We start from the raw sequence: 19345 nt of genomic DNA, 5'->3' as shown, positions 1-19345 counted from the left end.
CTATAATATGCTGATCTGCTGCTAATATTCACATAGAAAGCACTTATTTTAAAATGTAATACTATTTCACAATATTACAGCTTTTGCTGTATTTCTGATCAAATAAATGCAGGCTTGGTGAACAGAAGAGACTTTAAAAAAAACATTAAAAATGTTGACTGGTAGTGTATATTTACAAAATTTTAGAAACAGAAATCCAGCAAGGTTTTATTAATTGTTTCAGAATATAAAAAACTAATTTGATAAATTAGAGAAATATCACATCTTGCTATCTCATGTAGTGACTATCAAACTAACTAAGCGCAGAGCGTAAGCTTCATGAAAAATATAAAATAATAGCAAAATCAGTGGTGCATGAAATGACTAACTATTTTTCTTAATTTGATGCCTCTTTTCATTAATTAGATTGATTACAATCTATTTCTAAGTAAAGATAACATCTGACAGCATTCCACTTGCTAAAGCTTAGTCGATTAATATTAATAAGGTCATGCTGGCGTTGCTTGGTAACCCTCTCAGAGCGTACTGGACCTAACCTAATTATTATTCATGACCCAGGTCTTCATAAGCGTCCACCCACTAGCTCGCAGCCAATCAGGTAGGTACTGTGGACAAACGTCTTGTCGCGTCATCAATATTCATGAGCCAATCCTGGCTCCGGGATGAGGATGCTGCTGCAGCGCTTCTCGCATCCCGTTGGCTGCATCCTCCGTCAGTAACGATGCGCTCGGTTCAGAAATGGAGGCTTCACTCCTAACAGCTGTATGGTTTGTCAGTGCTCTTGTTTAGGGATTTAAGAGATCAGAAACAAACAGAGGATTGGCGAATTAATCCAAACATGGTATGTAGCAATAATCTGATTGCGGTTTTACGTGTCTTTTATTTATTCTCGTGCCACTCTTCATGTAATTATTTGCTCTGCTACTTACGGTAGCGTCGAATGTGTAAAAGCGATGCAAGTAATGCATGACTCAAATATGTAATTATACGTATTATAGGTGAATAATTGCTGTGTGATATAACACATTGATGTTCATCACAGCTCATGTTTTGATTTACGCACACAAAGCACTACAGCACATCTGTATAGATGGCATGTTGAAGATGTAAACAATGAAAAGGCAAATAATGCATTATTCTGCAATTACCGGTAGTGTAAATGCATATAACATATTATTATATTGTGTTTGAATTGCACAACTGTATAATACACTTTTTTTTTGGCAGTACGGTTTTGTGAACCATGCACTGGAACTTCTGGTGCTGAGAAATTATGGTCCAGATGTGTGGGAGGACATCAAGTGAGTTCTCTGTTACATCAAAACATACAACATTCAACATTCTTATTGTTTCATTTATTATTTGTTTTTGCATTTATGTGCACTCTATATTCTATTAGAAATATGTGTGTACTGTACATATAGTAGATGATATCAATATTAATTTAATTAAATACTGCACTTTATTGTACATGTACGTTGTAAAATATAGTATTGTATGTGTACATTTATGGTTAGTTGTAACTCTGTGTTTATAAAGCGGAGAGTTCCGGTGCTTGGCTCTGATTGGCTGATTGTGAATGACGCTACAAAGTAACACACACCTTTGTTTACATTTGTGTGTTGCTCGGCAACCACTTTGTAGCAACCACAACTGTTTCTGAGGAGCTACATTGTTTGGTGGAAGAATACTGTGTTTATTAATATCATTACACTTTATTTGCTCTGCTTTATTCTGTGAAACATTGCTACGTATATGGAATAACCGTTTTATAAAAGCAATAACCCCCGTGAAGCCGTGGTTTACAGTGCATTTATAACAGCTAAGAGGGTATATATTATAACTCGTGCCTAGCAACGCCCCTCAGCTGTTATAAATTCACTGTAAACCACGGCGTCACGTGGGTTATTGCTTTATTAGGTGTGCCTAACTTCATTGTTGCTGACTACTTTTTCAGTTGGGTAGACGGATTTCACTACTTTAAATATTGAGTAGCATTTTGCAACCTGCATAACCGCTTTTCACTGCTTTTCCTCATACTCACTCAGTTCAGCTCAGCAGCATTCTGCTCTTTGCATCCTCACATTAAGATCAGCTTGTTCTCTCCTTCAGAATCTGGATGCATTGCATGATCATCTAGGCACCATCTACCCCGGCATGCGCGCGCCCTCCTTCCGCTGCACGGATGCGGAGCGAGGGAACAACCTCATTCTGCACTATTACTCTGAGAGAGAGGGTCTTCAGGACATCGTCATTGGGATCATCAAGACGGTTGCACAGCAGATTCATGGAACTGAGATTGAGATGAAGGTCTGCTTGTGCTGTGAGCGTCCTCACATAGAGATCGATTATTTTAGAAAAGGACTTAGTACTTTTATTCAGCAAGAATGCATTACATTGACTGAAAGTGACAGAAAAGACAAAAAAAAAATTATGTTTCAAATAAATGCTGTTTGAACTTTCTATTCATTAAAGAATCGTAAATAAAACACTGATAATAATAAACTTGAAAATGAAGACTGCGGTAATGATACTGAAAATTCACAAGAATATATATATATATATAATCTTAATCTATATATACAGTATAATATAATAACATGTATAAATATATAAAATAAGACAAACAAACAGTAATGTGCGTGCTCAATTCTGCACTCATCTAAACATGACTGGAGGTAGATTTACTCTCGTTCTCACCGAGAGAGGCTCATCGATAAACAACATTATGATGAACTCCCTGTGGTGTATTCTTTGTCACCTCGCTTCAGTCTCGGACATATTTTTCAAATAAATCCCCCTCAGCCAATAAGAGCTAATCATGCCCCAGACGGCAGACTGCTCTTTCTGTCTCTCGCTCTCTCTCTCTCTCTCTCTCTCTCTCTCTCTCTCTCCATCTGGGCTTAGTGTGAAACTTAGCCATCATCGTCATGGTGACAGCAGGGCAAAGAGACAGCGACTTGACGTCAGTGAAATGGGCTCAACTTCAAGCTGAGAGAGAAAAAACAACAGCTTCTCTGCATTCAGCCCAGGCTGATATGAGTCTACAGTTAAACAGCTTTTAGGGCCATTTTCAGTGATATTGCTGAAGAGAAAACAGAGAGAGAGAGCACGCTGCAAACAGGGTCTTCATTACGTAAAAAATTCCTAAAGTTATTTCTGTATTTGACTCCTACTTAAATACACTAAACATTCTCCTTTATTAAACACTCAGACGCACTTGAAGCTCTAACTTTCTCTTTGCTTAGTCTACATGCGATGCGAGGACTCAGGAGCACTTGACAGAAGATGCAAAAAACAAGTTAATCTCAGTCAACAGCATTTGTGGCGTAATGCTGACAATGCTAAAAAAAAATATGTAGCTTATAAGTTTATACATGCAAGTTATTGTATTCTGTTATTATTCTGTTCTAGTCTATTATTATTATTATTCCGTTAAAACTTATTTTAACTATGAAGCTGTTTAAATCATTTAGTCATTTTAGACAAAATTGTAAAAAAGTTGTGAAAAACCTTTTTTCCCCCCACACTAAAATCATGTTAACACACACATTGTTTATGTTTATATCTTGTGGCTATTATTTACAGATTGGCCTCATTCACATGTATTGTTTTTTTGTTTTGTTTTTTACGAAATTAGTGTTTTGTTTAGTTTTGGTTTAAAAATGAATCACAAGCAGTACAGAACATAATCAGCACATATGTAAGATAATAAAATCAATAGATAAATAAATAAATGCATAAAATAAATAAACTAGCATAAATGAATGAATAAAAATTATATAATTAAACTGTATATATGCACATATATATATATATGCATACAGTAAAACAAGAGTTTATTTAAAAAAAATTCTAAACACTATTATTGACTATTATTAATGATATTTGAATCAGATTTTCTTTTTTTCTGTTTTCATTTAAATTTTAGTTAGTTTTAGAATTTTTGTTTTGTGTTTTTGTCATTTTTATTAATATCTATATAGTTTTTATTAAGATTTAGCTTTTAGTTTATTTAGTATTTTAGTACTTAAATGAAAACGAGAAATGTTGCATGGCCACTGGCTGAAATAAAATACATGTTACATTGTTTCAGTTAATGTTTGTGTTATTTCAAGTGATTTTTAAATGGTTAAGGATAACCTTGTATCAGTGCATGATCTTCACACTGTGGGGTTCCACATTTAATGTTTGGAAATGCAAATGTGTTATTTGTGGGGTGTTCCAGGTCATTCAGCAGAAGAGTGAAGAATGTGATCACATTAAGTTCTTGATTGAGGAGAAGGACTCGGAGGAGGAGGCGTTTTATGAAGACCTGGATGGTTTCGAGGAGAACGGGACTCAAGAGACGCGGATCAGTCCTTATACCTTCTGCAAGGCTTTCCCGTTCCACCTGATGTTCGACAGGGAGCTCATGCTCACACAGTGTGGCAATGCTATCTTCAGAGTTCTGCCGCAGGTTCGTCTGCTCAGAAATGATTGTCTATTATTGAAATGATGGAGAACAATGTGAAGTGATGTGTGTCATCTTCCAGCTGCAGCCTGGCGTCTGTAACCTGTCCTCAGTGTTTTCTCTGGTGCGGCCGCACATAGACTTCAGTTTCCATGGCATTCTGTCTCACATCAACACCGTCTTTGTGCTGCGGAGCAAGGTCTGTCTGCCCCAAAATACATCTGATATAAAACCACCAACACTCATTCACTACAATGTTGTTAGTTTCTGACATAAATTGTGTTTACTAGTTCTACAGTACATGTCACACACTCATATACAAATTAGTGCTGTCACAATATCAGATTTGTAACTACATGTTCATGGTGGACAAAATAATTAATGCGATATCTATAGAAATATGAAATATGCTATCAGTCAAATTCATATTTAACCATTCAGTGGATTCAAAGCTACGAGAAAAGTACAACAATTGATGAGAATACCAACACAGTTTTACTCCAAACTCACGTTATAGCGTCAATTGAGCGTTTGAAATAACTTCTTTCTGTGAATTGATGTGGCTTCGTATCATGCAGAAATTATATTATTTCATAGTATTCTATACAGTGATAAAGGCAATAAAGGCTCTCATTGTATTATAAATATACATTATCCTTATAAAAAAAAGAAGGCTTAAAGAACACAGATAAAACAAATACTGTTGCAATGGTGTGATAATTCTCTTCATTTTTCGTCAGTCAAAACATTTCTTCTGCATTTTATTCGGCTACAGCGATAGCTGGATTTATTTGTCCGTATAATGGATTTCATGCAAAGTTGTTTTCGTACTCCTTTGAGTCTCACTTGTGGACTTTCTGTGCGAGTATGAACGATACATAAATTACACGTGAGAGTTTAGAGCTGTGTATCATGATTATCGTTAATACCGGTATATCACGACATCCCTAATTAACACGATAACAATATTTCATTATTTAAATATCACGGTTATTGTCAATACCTGTATATTACGACACTGCTAATTAACACGATAACGATATAAAAAAAATTTATAGAACGATTATCGTCAATACCGGTATATCGCAACACCCCTAATTATCAGAATAACAATATTTCATTTTTGTAAATATTACGACTATCGTCAATGCAGGTATATTGCGACATCCCTATTTAACACGATTATGATATTTGATTTTTTTTAAATAACGATTATCGTCAATATCGATATATTGCAACACCGCTGATTACCATGATAACGATATTTCATTTTTTAAATATAACGATTATCGTCAATACGGATATATTGCAACACCCCTGATTACCATGATAACGATATTACATTTTTTAAATAACGATTATCGTCAATACCGATATATTGCAACACCGCTGATTACCATGATAACGATATTTCATTTTTAAAATATAACGATTATCGTCAATACCTGTATATCGTGACACCGTTAATTACCATGATAACGATATTTAATTTTTTTAAAAATCAAGACTATCGTCAGTACCTGTATATCGCGACACCGCTAATTAACACGATAATGATATTTAATTTTTAAAATACAACGATTATTGTCACTACCTGTATATCGCGACACAGCTAATAAACACGATAATGATATTTCATTTTTAAGAAATAACGATTATTGCCAATACATGTATATCGTGACACCGCTAATTAACATAATAACGATATTTAATTTTTTAAATATAATGATTATCGTCAATACATGTATATCGCGACACCAGTAATTACCACGATAACGATATTTAATTTTTTAAATATCACGACTATCGTCAATACCTGTATATTGCGACACGATAATTAACATGATAACGATATTTAATTTTTTTAAATATAACGATAATCGAATATACCTGTATATTATGACACCCCTAGTTAACACGATAACGATATTAAATTTTTTTAATATAACGATTATCGTCAATACCGGTATATCACGACACCCCTAATTATCACAATAGCGAAATTTAATTTTTTTTAAATAACGATTATCGTCAATACCGGTATATTGCGACACCCCTGATTACCATGATAACAATATTTATTTTTTTAAATATCACGATTATTGTCAATACCTGTATATCACAACACCACTAATTAGCACGATAACAATATTTAATTTTTTTAATATGATCATCGAATATACCTGTATATTATGACACCCCTAATTAACACGATAAAGATTTCATTTTTTTAAATATCACGATTATCGTCAATACCTGTATATCGCGACACTGCTAATTAACACGATAACGATATTTAATTTTTTTAAATATAAGGATTATCATCAGTACCAGAATATTGTGACACACCTGATACAAAAACAAGAATAACAGTGCATGTTTAAAAAAAATTTAATTTGAAATGTATTGTAATGAAACTACACGACACGAGGTTTGTTTATGGCTTCATGCAGGAGGGCCTGTTGAACGTAGAGACTGCGGAGAGTGAAGATGAACTCACAGGAACAGAGATCAGCTGTCTCAGACTGAAGGGCCAGATGATCTCACTTCCTGAGACGGAGAACATCCTTTTCCTGTGCTCACCCAGGTAGATGGCTGAGGCTGTGAAATAAAACCAACAAAGCAAATTAGTAATTTTGGTGGCTTAAACTAATTGCATCAGTTCTGATTTTTAAACACGGCTTAAATTGGTAACATACAGTTGTTACCATAATGCCTTATTTCTACTTGGACCAATCTTTAAAATGATTTTCATTTCATGTAACCTAATGTAGTCAAGTTGATTCAGTCATATTTATTATTATTATTATTATTATTATTACAAATATTTAAGAAATGTCAATGCTTAGAGCTTGGAGCTTGACATCATTTAAAAAATTTTTTTTGAAAAACTAAAATATTCTAAATTAGATGTTAGCACATAAAGCAATTTTTGAAGGCTAGATTTAAAAATGTAGTCAACATGGATAACCTAAAAATGTGCTTCATGTGGTCACTTCCTGTGCTGGGTTGTAACCGATTACATGTAATCTGGATTATGTAATCAGATTCCAAAAATTAAGTACTACGATGTTACATTTTAAAATGCTCAGATCAGTTACTATTTTATTGATTACATGATTACATGTTATTCACACAATGGCAGAAAATTATTCATAATTTATTGATTCTCCCCAGTTACGTTACTAACTACAATTTTCATCATGTAATCTGTAGTCATTAACTACAGGCGACAATTTATAAGTAATCGAAGTAGCACTGGTCACTTCTACAGTTAAATGGATGTTTTAGGTTAAAAAAATAGTGTTTAATTTGACAGAATCGACCTGACTATATTATGCTACACCAACAAAGGTCATTTTTAAGTGGTTTATCAGGTAGAAATAGCTACTTAAAGAAAAAAAAATCACATTGTCTCTTTATAAAATGTATTTGGACAGGCAGCCTCTACTTCTACTTGTGCTGTCAAACGATTAATCGCGATTAATCGCATCCGAAATAAATGTTTTTGTTGACATAATATATGTGTGTGCGCTGTGTATATTTATTACGTATATATAAATGCAAACACATGCATGTATATATTTAAGAAAAATATGTTTATCACGATTAATCGTTTGACAGCACTAATTTATACATTTAATACAGCTTTTTTTGAAGGAATAGCATAAAGTGTAATGTAAACATCAGTACTGCTTGTTATTTATAAAATAAGTGCAGTACATTTTTGTTCATTGCCTCCTAAATCAAACATAATGGACAGCAAGAGTTTGGTTATTTTCTAATAAATGTTTTTACTGGCCCCTTATAAGCCAAATCTACTGAAGTAATATGTGTCTTTCCCGCTGGTTTAGATTGAATCGATTGAATCAGAGGCTTTGATTTCGTATTATGAGACATGTGGTGGAAATATGTTCTGATGGGACTGCTATATTGGTATATATTAGGGTCAACTTCACTGAAGTTTTGTGGAGACTGAGTAACATTTTGTTTGGCTTTTTGATATCTCGATTGATAGGCCTGATCCAGTGTTTTGTCATTTGTGTATATCAGTGTTATGAATCTGGATGACCTGACGAGGAGAGGTCTGTACCTGAGTGATATTCCTCTTCATGACGCCACCCGTGACCTTGTGTTACTGGGGGAGCAGTTTCGCGAGGAGTACAAGTTGACCCAGGAGCTGGAGATCCTGACCGACCGTCTGCAGCACACGCTCCGAGCCCTGGAGGATGAGAAGAAGAAGACAGACAGGTCAGTCCTCTGCGGAAGCCCGTTTAAAATAAAAAAGTTTGTATCTCGCAAATCTGACTTTTAAGTCAGATATAAGCTGGCAAATGCGATTTACAAAGTCAGAACTGTGTGATATAAACTTGCAAAAGTCCAATTCTGAGGAAAAAATTACTATTTTCTTACAACTGCGAGTTTATGTCTCACAGTCTTGACTATATAACTCGCAATTGCAACTTTATATCATGCAAATATGACTTTATGACTGGCTTTATTTCTCAGAATTGCAAGTCTTGCAGTTCTGATTTCATTACACAGTTGTGACTTTATATCTCACAATTCTGACTTTATAACTCGCAATTGCAACTTTGTATCACGCAAATATAACTTTATGACTCTGACTTAATTCTGACGTTATTTCTCAGAATTGCACGTCTTGCAGTTCTGATTTCATAACACACAATTGCGACTTTATATCTCACAATTTTGACTTTTAAGTCAGATATAAGCTGGCAATTGCGATTTACAAAGTCAGAATTGTGGGATATAAACTCACAATGGTGAGTTATGAAGTTTGTGAGTTACGTTTTTCCTCAGAATTTGAGTGATATAAACTTACAATTGTGACTTTTTCTTAGATTTGCATGATTTAAACTTGCAATTACACGTTATAAAGTCAGAATTGTGAGGTATAAACTCACTATTGCGAGTTATGTATCTTGCAATTCTGTCTTTTTCTCACAATCCTCACTTCTTTTCTCAGAATTGTGAGATATAAACTTGCAAAAGTCCAATTCTGAGGAAAAAATACTATTTTCTTACAACTGCGAGTTTATATCTCACAATCTTGAGTATATAACTACATGACTATATAACTCACAATTGCAACTTTGTATCATGCAAATATGACTTTATGACTCGGACTTAATTCTGACTTTATTTCTCAGAATTGCAAGTCTTGCAGTTCTGATTTCATTACACAGTTGTGACTTTATATCTCACAATTCTGACTTTATAACTCGCAATTGCAACTTTGTATCACGCAAATATAACTTTATGACTCTGACTTAATTCTGACGTTATTTCTCAGAATTGCACGTCTTGCAGTTCTGATTTCATAACACACAATTGCGACTTTATATCTCACAATTTTGACTTTTAAGTCAGATATAAGCTGGCAATTGCGATTTACAAAGTCAGAATTGTGGGATATAAACTCACAATGGTGAGTTATGAAGTTTGTGAGTTACGTTTTTCCTCAGAATTTGAGTGATATAAACTTACAATTGTGACTTTTTCTTAGATTTGCATGATTTAAACTAACTTTATGACTCGGACTTAATTCTGACTTTATTTCTCAGAATTGCAAGTCTTGCAATATTTCATAACACACAGTTGCGACTTTATATCTCACAACTCTGACTTACATCTTGCAGTTCTGACTTTATTTCTCAGGACTGCAAGTGTGTATATCACGCAATTCTGAGAAAAGTCAGGGAAAAAGTAAAGGAAAAAAAGAATTGCGAGATGTGAATTCGTAAAAAAAAGTCAGAATTGTGAACATCCTACATCATTCTGATTTATTTTTAAGGGTTGAAGGTTGTAAATATAAAAATATGGTCTTATGGCTATGTTATGAGATATATTGCTGCACCAATAAAACGTTACTCCAGTTCGGTGTTTAGAACTTGTTTAGAAGTATTCACACACATTTTTAAACATTTAAACTGTAAATGTTATTATGCAATGGTACCTGGATTATTTTATATAGCAATAAATACTGTTGTTTAGAAGGTTGAATGAACTCAGAGTGTCTTTATCCTGAAGTTTTGTGTGTTATGTTCCGTATTTATGTCATTCATTTTCGTTTGCTATTCTTACTAGTATCTACTTTAGATGATAATCAGTAGAGACCCACAATCCAGAAAGAGGTCTGAGTGCAATAACACAGCCAGAGATGTCAAATCAAAGAGAATTAAGTTATTTTCATCTTTTCATCAGTTTAGTTTTACTGGCCATAAAAGTGGGCTCAGGCTTCATTTTGGCCAATTTTAGCTTAGCCCATTTTCCAGTTACACATGGAACCCAACTCGATGGTGATTATTATTATTGTTATTGAATATGTAAGTACAATTAGGGATCTCAAAGTTAACGCCTTAACCTATTGGTTTAAATGAAATGTTTTTGTGAAAGCAAGCCAACTCGCTTGACCTTTCCCGATCCTGTCCCCCTCTCTCACATCACTTCCTGTTCTGACGAAATAAATGCATAAAATGCCACAAATAAATCTTTAATAAAAAAATAAAATTCTTTAAATTAGATTTAAACTTTTTTTTTTTAAAAACCTTAAAACATCTTTACCATTCAAAAAACGTTATTGTTTTCCATATCTTAAAAGATGAAATAAATATGAGCACACTACATTTTTGTATGAAAATGTATAGTTAGAGGAAGATTTCAGTGAATTCAGTTGTAATAGATTAATCATGTTCCTTGCAAATATATCATGAAATTAAACGTAGTATTGTTCAATTTCCGATATTTGTGACCCTGGAGCACAAAACCAGTCTTAAGTGTCAATTTTTCAAAATTGAGATTTATACATCATCTGAATAAATAATCTTTCCATTGATGTATGGTTTGTTAGGGTCGGACAATATTTGGCTGAGATACAACTATTTGAAAATCTGGAATCTGAGGGTGCAAAAAAATCTAAATATTGAGAAAATCATCTTTAAAGTTGTCCAAATGAAGTTCTTAGCAATGCATATTACTAATCAAACATTAAGTTTTGATATATTTACGGTAGGAAATTTACTAAATATCTTCAAGGAACATGATCTTTACTTAATATCCTAATGATTTTTGGCATAAAAAAAAATGTATAATTGTGACCCATACAATGTATTGTTGGCTATTGCTACAAATATACCCCAGCGACTTAAGACATATTTTTATGCTTCTTCCCATCCCTTCTTCACTGAATGAAAACCTTTGAGAGTCTGTGTGGGGCTTACAGTAATTTCCAGAGAAATAAAATAAGCGGCTCATCTCCTCTGCGTGTCATCATTACCTTTGTACAGTAATCTGTAAATTACATTACATGTCAATCAGACCATCTCTTCCTGTCTAAATGGGCGTTTGCTGGAAACAGACTGTAGTCTGATCCGAGACCATGTGCGAGACCCGGATGCAGACCAGTACACTGAGTAATACGACTAAGGTCAATTTTAGCTCTAATGGCTAATGCGCAAACTCAGATGGCAACCTAAAGCCCTCAGCTCTGAGTCTGTAGTTTGGTGATATAATGCCGCATAGACTGTCGCAAGGCTGACGATAAAAAAATGAGCATGATATTGGTTTCGCTGATTGATCGTTTCCCCTGCGTATAGCTTTTTAAGATGGAAAATGAGGCTGTATTTGCGCTCTCCGTGGGGAGCCTCGGTCTGTGAGCTCTGTGTTTGTTTTTATAAAGCGGAGAGTTCCGGTGCTTGGCTCTGATTGGCTGAGCCGCGTCTGAAGCTGTTGTAAATGACGCTACAAAGTAACACACACCTTTGTTTACATTTGTGTGTTGCTCGGCAACCACTTTGTAGCAACCACAACTGTTTCTGAGGAGCTACATTGTTTGGTGGAAGAATACTATTTTTATTAATATCATTACACTTTATTTGCTCCGTTTTATTTTGTGAAACCTTACTACGTATATGGAATAACCGTTTTATAAAAGCAATAAACCCCGTGAAGCCGTGGTTTACAGTGAATTTATAACAGCTAAGAGGATATATATTATAACTCGTGCCTAACAACGCCCCTCAGCTGTTCAATTCACTGTAAACCACGGCTTCACGGGGCGCATTGCTTTAATTAAATCTGCTGGAGAACCTTGAACATCACCAGAGACCTTCTCTCTCATCCACACAGACAGTAAACACCAGCTAGAGCTACACAGACGCTTGTGTGCAAGTGCTATATTTTAGAATTTAAAACATTTCTGGAATTGCGAGGAATGGGCTCATAATTTTCATACACATTTAAATACGGACTAGGTTATTTTTTCATTTGTGTTGCAAATGACATTACTTTGAGTAACTGATGTGTGGTTATGTCCTGCTAAGCATGTTTTTTTTTAGTTTACTTCAAATTTACATTCTTGTTTTTTTCAGTAGTTAGGTCGCATGCATTTCTTGGAAACCTGTGACTTGTTGATAACAGGTGAACAAATGGGCCGTGTTCTGAATGTGCTGAATAGTGCAGCCTTATCTTCACTAGCAGGTGTCCTGCACTGAAACTTGCGTTTTTCAGTTTAATCCGTTCCTCAATTCAAGCCTCAAAACTGCTTAAGTTTCCTTAAAAAAAATGAGGAAAACATATCTCTTGGTTTCATTTGTGAAACGTTCTCAATATTTTCTAGATAGATAGATAGATTCATAGATAGATAGATTCATAGATAGATAGATAGATAGATAGATAGATAGATAGATAGATAGAGCTGTGATGTTGGCTTCCATCAGTTGTATAACTGAGAGATCTGAAGTTTTTTTTTTATCACAGACATTAGTATTTGTGTTTTGCCATCAGCAGTACAGAATAAGAACCGAACACATGTATGAATGTTTAAATGTAGAGAGCTAGTCCTCAAACTGCTCTGTGGATAGTTAGCACTCAACCTTCTGGGAAAGTACAGTATGTAAAAATGTAGAAATGATGCGCATTATCCCATGGTCAGCTGAAGTGAATTTCACAAAAGGATTCATTTTGTATTAGATTAAATACTATAGGTATTCTAACAACTGAAGTTAACAAATGTATTGCTTCGAGTGATTACAACGAATGTGACTATACTGATTTCCCGTCCAGTGACATTGAATGCAATGAATGCGTATTTTTCAAGAGTGCACATGATAACGACGATACCTCTTTGTTTCAGATTGCTGTATTCGGTTCTACCTCCGTCTGTCGCCAATGAACTTCGGCACAAGCGGCCCGTGCCTGCTAAACGGTACGACAACGTGACCATTCTTTTCAGCGGCATCGTCGGGTTCAATGCGTTCTGCAGCAAACACGCATCAGCAGAGGGAGCCATTAAAATCGTCAATCTGCTCAATGACATCTACACCAGATTTGACATTCTCACGGATTCTCGGAAGAATCCTTATGTGTATAAGGTGAGTGAATTTCAATCTGGAACTTGACATTTGGATCCGCGCTTTTGTTTAGTGCTTGAGGATTGATAGACGCATTGAAAAACCTTTGTAACCATGCTCGCAGACATAAACGGAGATATTTTTGGCCACATCCAGAGATCTTCAGCACACAACAGAAATAACTCTATGATTGTGACTGGGCTAAAAATATCTTGACAAAAATGACATGAATGTGTTAGCCACAAACGTTAATGCATTATAACTTGCAAGGTGCAAAATATAAAAATCTACTGTAAGTTACTTTCAGCAAGCTAACAGTAATAAAGTGTCACAGTGTACAAAAGTTCAGCTACAAAGTTCAAAGGCAAAAAAATCTTTATGATGAGTCGTTTTATGATAAATCTTTTATGATGTTCCTAATTAATAAATGAATGACTATATTTAGAGCAGGGTGTGAAACTTCTTTTAGGTCAAGTGGCAGATTAAATCTTATGTGGGCTGATTTTTTTATTTATTAAACTTTGCTGTAGGCAACACAGAGTGCATATAAAAGTACTGGGATCCAAGAGAAGCACATTGAATTTACTAATTAAATTCACCAGAGGCTTTAATAAAGCAACAATACTGATATATTTGATAACTTTGGCTTTAAGCTACAGTGAACATTAAAAAAGTTTTTGTAGCTTTGCAGAAAAATTGATGCCTTTTTCTTCGAGGTGCTTTATAAGCATAACATCTACATAAAAACAACTGTTTATGCATTGATTTCTGTACAAAATGGCTTGTCACTTGGTTTTCCGTTCTTGTCCTGTGGTGTATTGTAAGCATTGTATCTGCCTTACTGTTACATGAATGCTTTGTTTCTGTCTCTGTGTTTTCCCCATAACCAAGTTTCATTCTGTTCACCTGTTGCCTCGTTAATTAACTCATCTGTTCCTTAGTTTGCTTCGTGTACTTTAATCCTTAGTTCTGCCTTTGTCTCTGTCTGTTCTCATTGATTATAGTGTTTTTGCAAGTTTGTTTCCACTAATTAACTGAGCTTTGAATGCTCTATACCACAGTGGCTGCGATTTTACAATGTTTTTTTTTTCTTCTTTCTACCTGTCCATGTTGTCATGTTTACTATGAGCCCAAATCAACTGAACAGTTGCGTCACCCACAAATCCAGTTTCAGCTGAAAGTGCAAATTCATGCACAGGTGCCAGATGCTACGTGCAATTACTACTTCTGCTTTAAAATGTGCGCTATAATACTCAAGTTTAGCTAAAAATAGAATGTTGTGAATTGATCATAGCCATAAAAAAAAATCATAGTAGTTTATCTCCTTTGTCTTTCAAATAATTTCACATGCTGGATTTAGAACTTCCAGAACAACCATTAACAGCCATGGTTTTGTATTTTCTGTAGATTTATTAACTTTCTGTGCCTTTTAGCAAGTACTTTATCACCAACACATCATGTACAATGCTCTCTTAAAAACAAGGGCATGAGAACATGTCCTTGATTTACGTCCTAGGCGTAGAATGCACTTCATGTAGCTTTGCTAACTAAACAAAGCGGGCAGGTAGAATTTCAAGGCTGGCTCATCAAAAAAAAGCTATATTTACTTTAAGCCAACTGTATCTACATGGTCCAAAGGTCTCATGAAGGACTGGACTCTCTCTTTAGACGTTGTTGTGATGGATATGAGGTTGGAGAACAAAACACGAGGAGTTAAACTGGCAACATTTGCAGAGTGCATGGCCAGGAAAACTTGGATGAATCAAAAGTGCCCTAAAATTGGCTATCTTGGATGATAGCTTCATTTTGTAATTTTATTTGGCTGTATTCTTATCACAAACTAAGACCAGTTGTTATCTGACAGTCAAGGCCACAAAATATCGTTAAATGGTTTAATGAGTCAGTTAAATTAATTTCTCATCTTGGATATCCATTAATCAATACATGATGATTAAAAATGTTAAGTAAATACACTGCCTGACCAAAATAAATAAATAAATAAAATAAATAATAATTTGGATTTGGATTTAAATAAGTGAATACTGAAGAGTCTAGGATTGTATCATTGTTGCAGTGATTAATACATTTCTGGCATGTTCCTTTTAAAGGTGCTGTATGTAATTTTTTGACTGTACTAAGGCATAAAAATGCCATAATATGTTTGCAGACATTTAGGGAACATGCTAAGTTCACAAACTTGTTTTTCTGAAAAACAACACTACAGCTAGTTATTCTGCTTTAAATTGTGCGTTCGTGTCGGAATGTCTGGTTTTGTTTTGGTCTGTGTGACTCCGCCCACTGCCAGTTTAACCAATAGTATTTCCACACCCCGGGTTGCCAGTTGTAAGAAAACACAGCGTATTGCAGACACGGAAGCCAGCAAATGAACTGAGTCAGAGATCGTAGATTCTACTCGACCTAAAAAGCCTCGGCATCCAACTAAAATAAAGCTCTATGACCAGAGGCATATTAAAGCACGGATAAATCAACTCATCAGCTTACAGTGTAAGGCTCGTCGCCTTCCAATTTTTTTAATGGGGTTACGGTCAGGACTCTGGTGGCCAGTCTTTCACAGTTTGAGCCTGATGAATTTTTGCATATGGCATATGTTCATGGTTACGTCTTCTGACATGGTTGTTTGAGAAATTAAAAGATACATACTGCATCAGTTAGGGTTAAATAATTGTTGCCAAACACACAACATGCCAGAAACATATTAATCACTGCAATAATGATTCAATCCTAGACTCATCTATATTTGCTTATTTAAATCCAGATGGCTTTTTTGGCCAGGCAGTGCAATATGCAAATATGATTGCATCAGGTAGGTTAGTGTGAAATGTGTTAAATATAAAATTGGGCTAGGAAACCTAAAATATCCCAGTGTAGCTCATGGAAAGTCCTTTGAGGTTCATCGTACCCGCGGGCACATTAGCTGTTTTTAGCGGTCTCTGGTTTGAAACCATCTCTCTATTCTCTGACAGGTGGAGACTGTTGGTGATAAGTACATGACCGTGAGTGGTCTTCCGGAGCCCTGCACCCATCATGCAAAATCCATCTGTCACCTGGCCCTGGACATGATGGAGATCGCTGGACAGGTGAAAGTAGACGAGGATCCTGTGCAGGTGATCACTTTTCTTGACCCAGATACAAGTTTAAACAAACAGAACATTTTGTCACATTTTTATGCATGAGGGTCTTTCATTCCAGAACATCTTATCAGCTCCACACTGTAAAAAAAAATACAGTAAAATTTACGGTAAAAAATCGGCAGCTGAAATCTGTTTTGTAGCTTTGTAATACACTGATAACCACCAAATGCAGGAGGTGATGAGAAAGTCACATGATGAACCAAAGCCCATCACAAGCAGCTTTTAAATAATAACATATATAGAAGGTGCACAGCGTCATTCACACAAACACTAAACACCATCACGGTAACACACATGAAACTGAAATAATGCAGTAAACATTCATTTAACAACATTAGGTGTAACACACAACCCTTATATACAAAACTGATAAGAAAAGACTAAGAACAAACAGTTATTTCAACAAAAAAACATCACATTTGAAATGTTAAAACTTCTAAAAACGGTATACTACCGTAAAATTAATGTCCAATACATGTAATGTCCAATACAGTTTTTCACCGTATATAGTAGGGGAATTTACCGTTAACCATTTAACAGGTTTTTACTGTAACATTTTTACAGTTTTTACAGATAAATTCACGGTAATTTTTTATAGTGCAGGATAACGGAGTATCATTTTCATTCTCAGAATAGCTGAATTATGTGGACGCAAAATCAGAAAAGTGTTTGCTCAAATCTTATCTTAGCCTGCTGACTGTAAGATTGAGTCTATGTAACAGAGAACATTACAGCGTCGTCACATGAACAAGAATGTCCAGTGCTTTACTAATTATCAGTACTGTTGGGATGCTTACTACAGTTTGTATTATTTGGTGCCACTGGAACTTCTGTTTTAATTTTTCTGGTTTTAATGGTTGAATTAAATTGTAGTAATCAAAATTAACACATCTAATTAGCTGAAATTATAAAACATCAAATGTAACAACAGTGTCTTTGTTTATGCATATAAGTGTGTATGTATGTATGGATTTCAGAAATTCTGTGTTTCCTGTTTTAATTCTTCTGGATGTATGATTTAATACAACTTTATTATCAAAAATGGAGTTAATCAGATGAAGGCATAAAACATTAACTTTTAAAATATAATCAAATGAAGATTTAAATGTTAACATAGAAATAAATTAAGTTTTAATAATTGTATTATTATTATTATAATTACTTTGAGATGTACATTTATTTCTGTCAAAATTTCTTCAAGTTAAACTGACTTTTATTATGACGGGTTGTTGTGAAGACAAGTTGTGTGTATGTGATATGCCGACTACACTATAGAGATTTCATTAAGTGTACAGCACTACTTTTGATTTATTCATCCAAGATTTGCCCAATTCTGAGACATTCCATGTCTTACAGTAAATTCCATTTTTAGGATTGGATTCCGTGATTTAGTCAGCCACACTGTTAAAAAAAAAAAGATCTCACAATATAATACATATTGAAGCCATTTTTTACCACTGAATAAAAAATAAAAAAGGTAATTGTGACTTTTTATCTCGCAATTCTGACTTTCTTCTAGCAATTCTGACTCAGAATTGCGTGATATAAACTTACAATTGCGAGAAATAATATGAGAATAGCAATTTTCTCAGAATTGCACGTTTATAACACACAACTCTGACTTTACAGCATGCAATTGCGAGTTATAAAGTCAGAATTGTGAGCATTCAGTGGTGGAATTCCATATAATACACAAGTATATACTGGTCATTGTGTATTTATAATTGAATGCATAAATAAATTCTGAATGTTTATACTTGTTTAATGCGCTGCCTCATAGCATCAATTAAACGACATATCTTGCATATTTTGTGCACCATGCTGTCCTTCATGAAACACCCCCATCATAAAACATGCTGCTGCGCTTTAGCCAGTGTATTAAGGATGCTTTATGATTTCTAAGAATAGCTCTAGAATGCATCTCAGAGGTGTTCGATGTGTCTGCGGTAAAGTCTCTGTAAAGGCTCTTTTGTTTAACCAGATGGCACAGGTATGTTATTATATGTGCGACTGTTGAAGATGTGCCTCTGGAACACTAAGAGCATCTAAATTAGAGACGACTGTATTAGGCGAATGGCACAGACACTTTCACACACACACACACACACACAATCACACACGCACACACACTCACACTCACACTCACACACACACACACACACACGCACACGCACTCACACTCACACACGCACACGCACACGCACACACACACACACACACACAATCACACACAATCACACACACACACACAATCACACACGCACACACACTCACACTCACACTCACACACACACACACACACACACACACACACACACACACACACACACACACACACACACACACACACACACACATACAATCAC

The 19345-nt window shown here is 34.9% G+C and overlaps 1 protein-coding gene across 1 annotated transcript in view; it reads left to right on the top strand.

The window, feature by feature from the left end:
- The first annotated feature begins 662 nt into the window (after window positions 1-662).
- The window catches only part of gucy1b1 (guanylate cyclase 1 soluble subunit beta 1), a 22520-nt gene continuing 3837 nt past the window's right edge, over window positions 663-19345 (top strand). Inside the window, exons 1-9 of the mRNA XM_016289578.1 lie at window positions 663-711; window positions 1228-1301; window positions 2113-2310; window positions 4229-4459; window positions 4536-4652; window positions 6907-7040; window positions 8507-8704; window positions 13611-13848; window positions 16812-16952. Of these exons, the coding sequence (XP_016145064.1) occupies window positions 663-711; window positions 1228-1301; window positions 2113-2310; window positions 4229-4459; window positions 4536-4652; window positions 6907-7040; window positions 8507-8704; window positions 13611-13848; window positions 16812-16952 (1380 nt within the window). The remainder of the gene's footprint in view (window positions 712-1227; window positions 1302-2112; window positions 2311-4228; window positions 4460-4535; window positions 4653-6906; window positions 7041-8506; window positions 8705-13610; window positions 13849-16811; window positions 16953-19345) is intronic.

Source organism: Sinocyclocheilus grahami, unplaced genomic scaffold (assembly GCF_001515645.1).
Source record: "Sinocyclocheilus grahami isolate Dianchi unplaced genomic scaffold, SAMN03320097.WGS_v1.1 scaffold249.1, whole genome shotgun sequence".
Lineage (NCBI taxonomy): Eukaryota > Metazoa > Chordata > Actinopteri > Cypriniformes > Cyprinidae > Sinocyclocheilus > Sinocyclocheilus grahami.
Note: the sequence above shows the minus strand (reverse complement) of the source record. Positions and strands in the feature narration are given on the sequence as shown.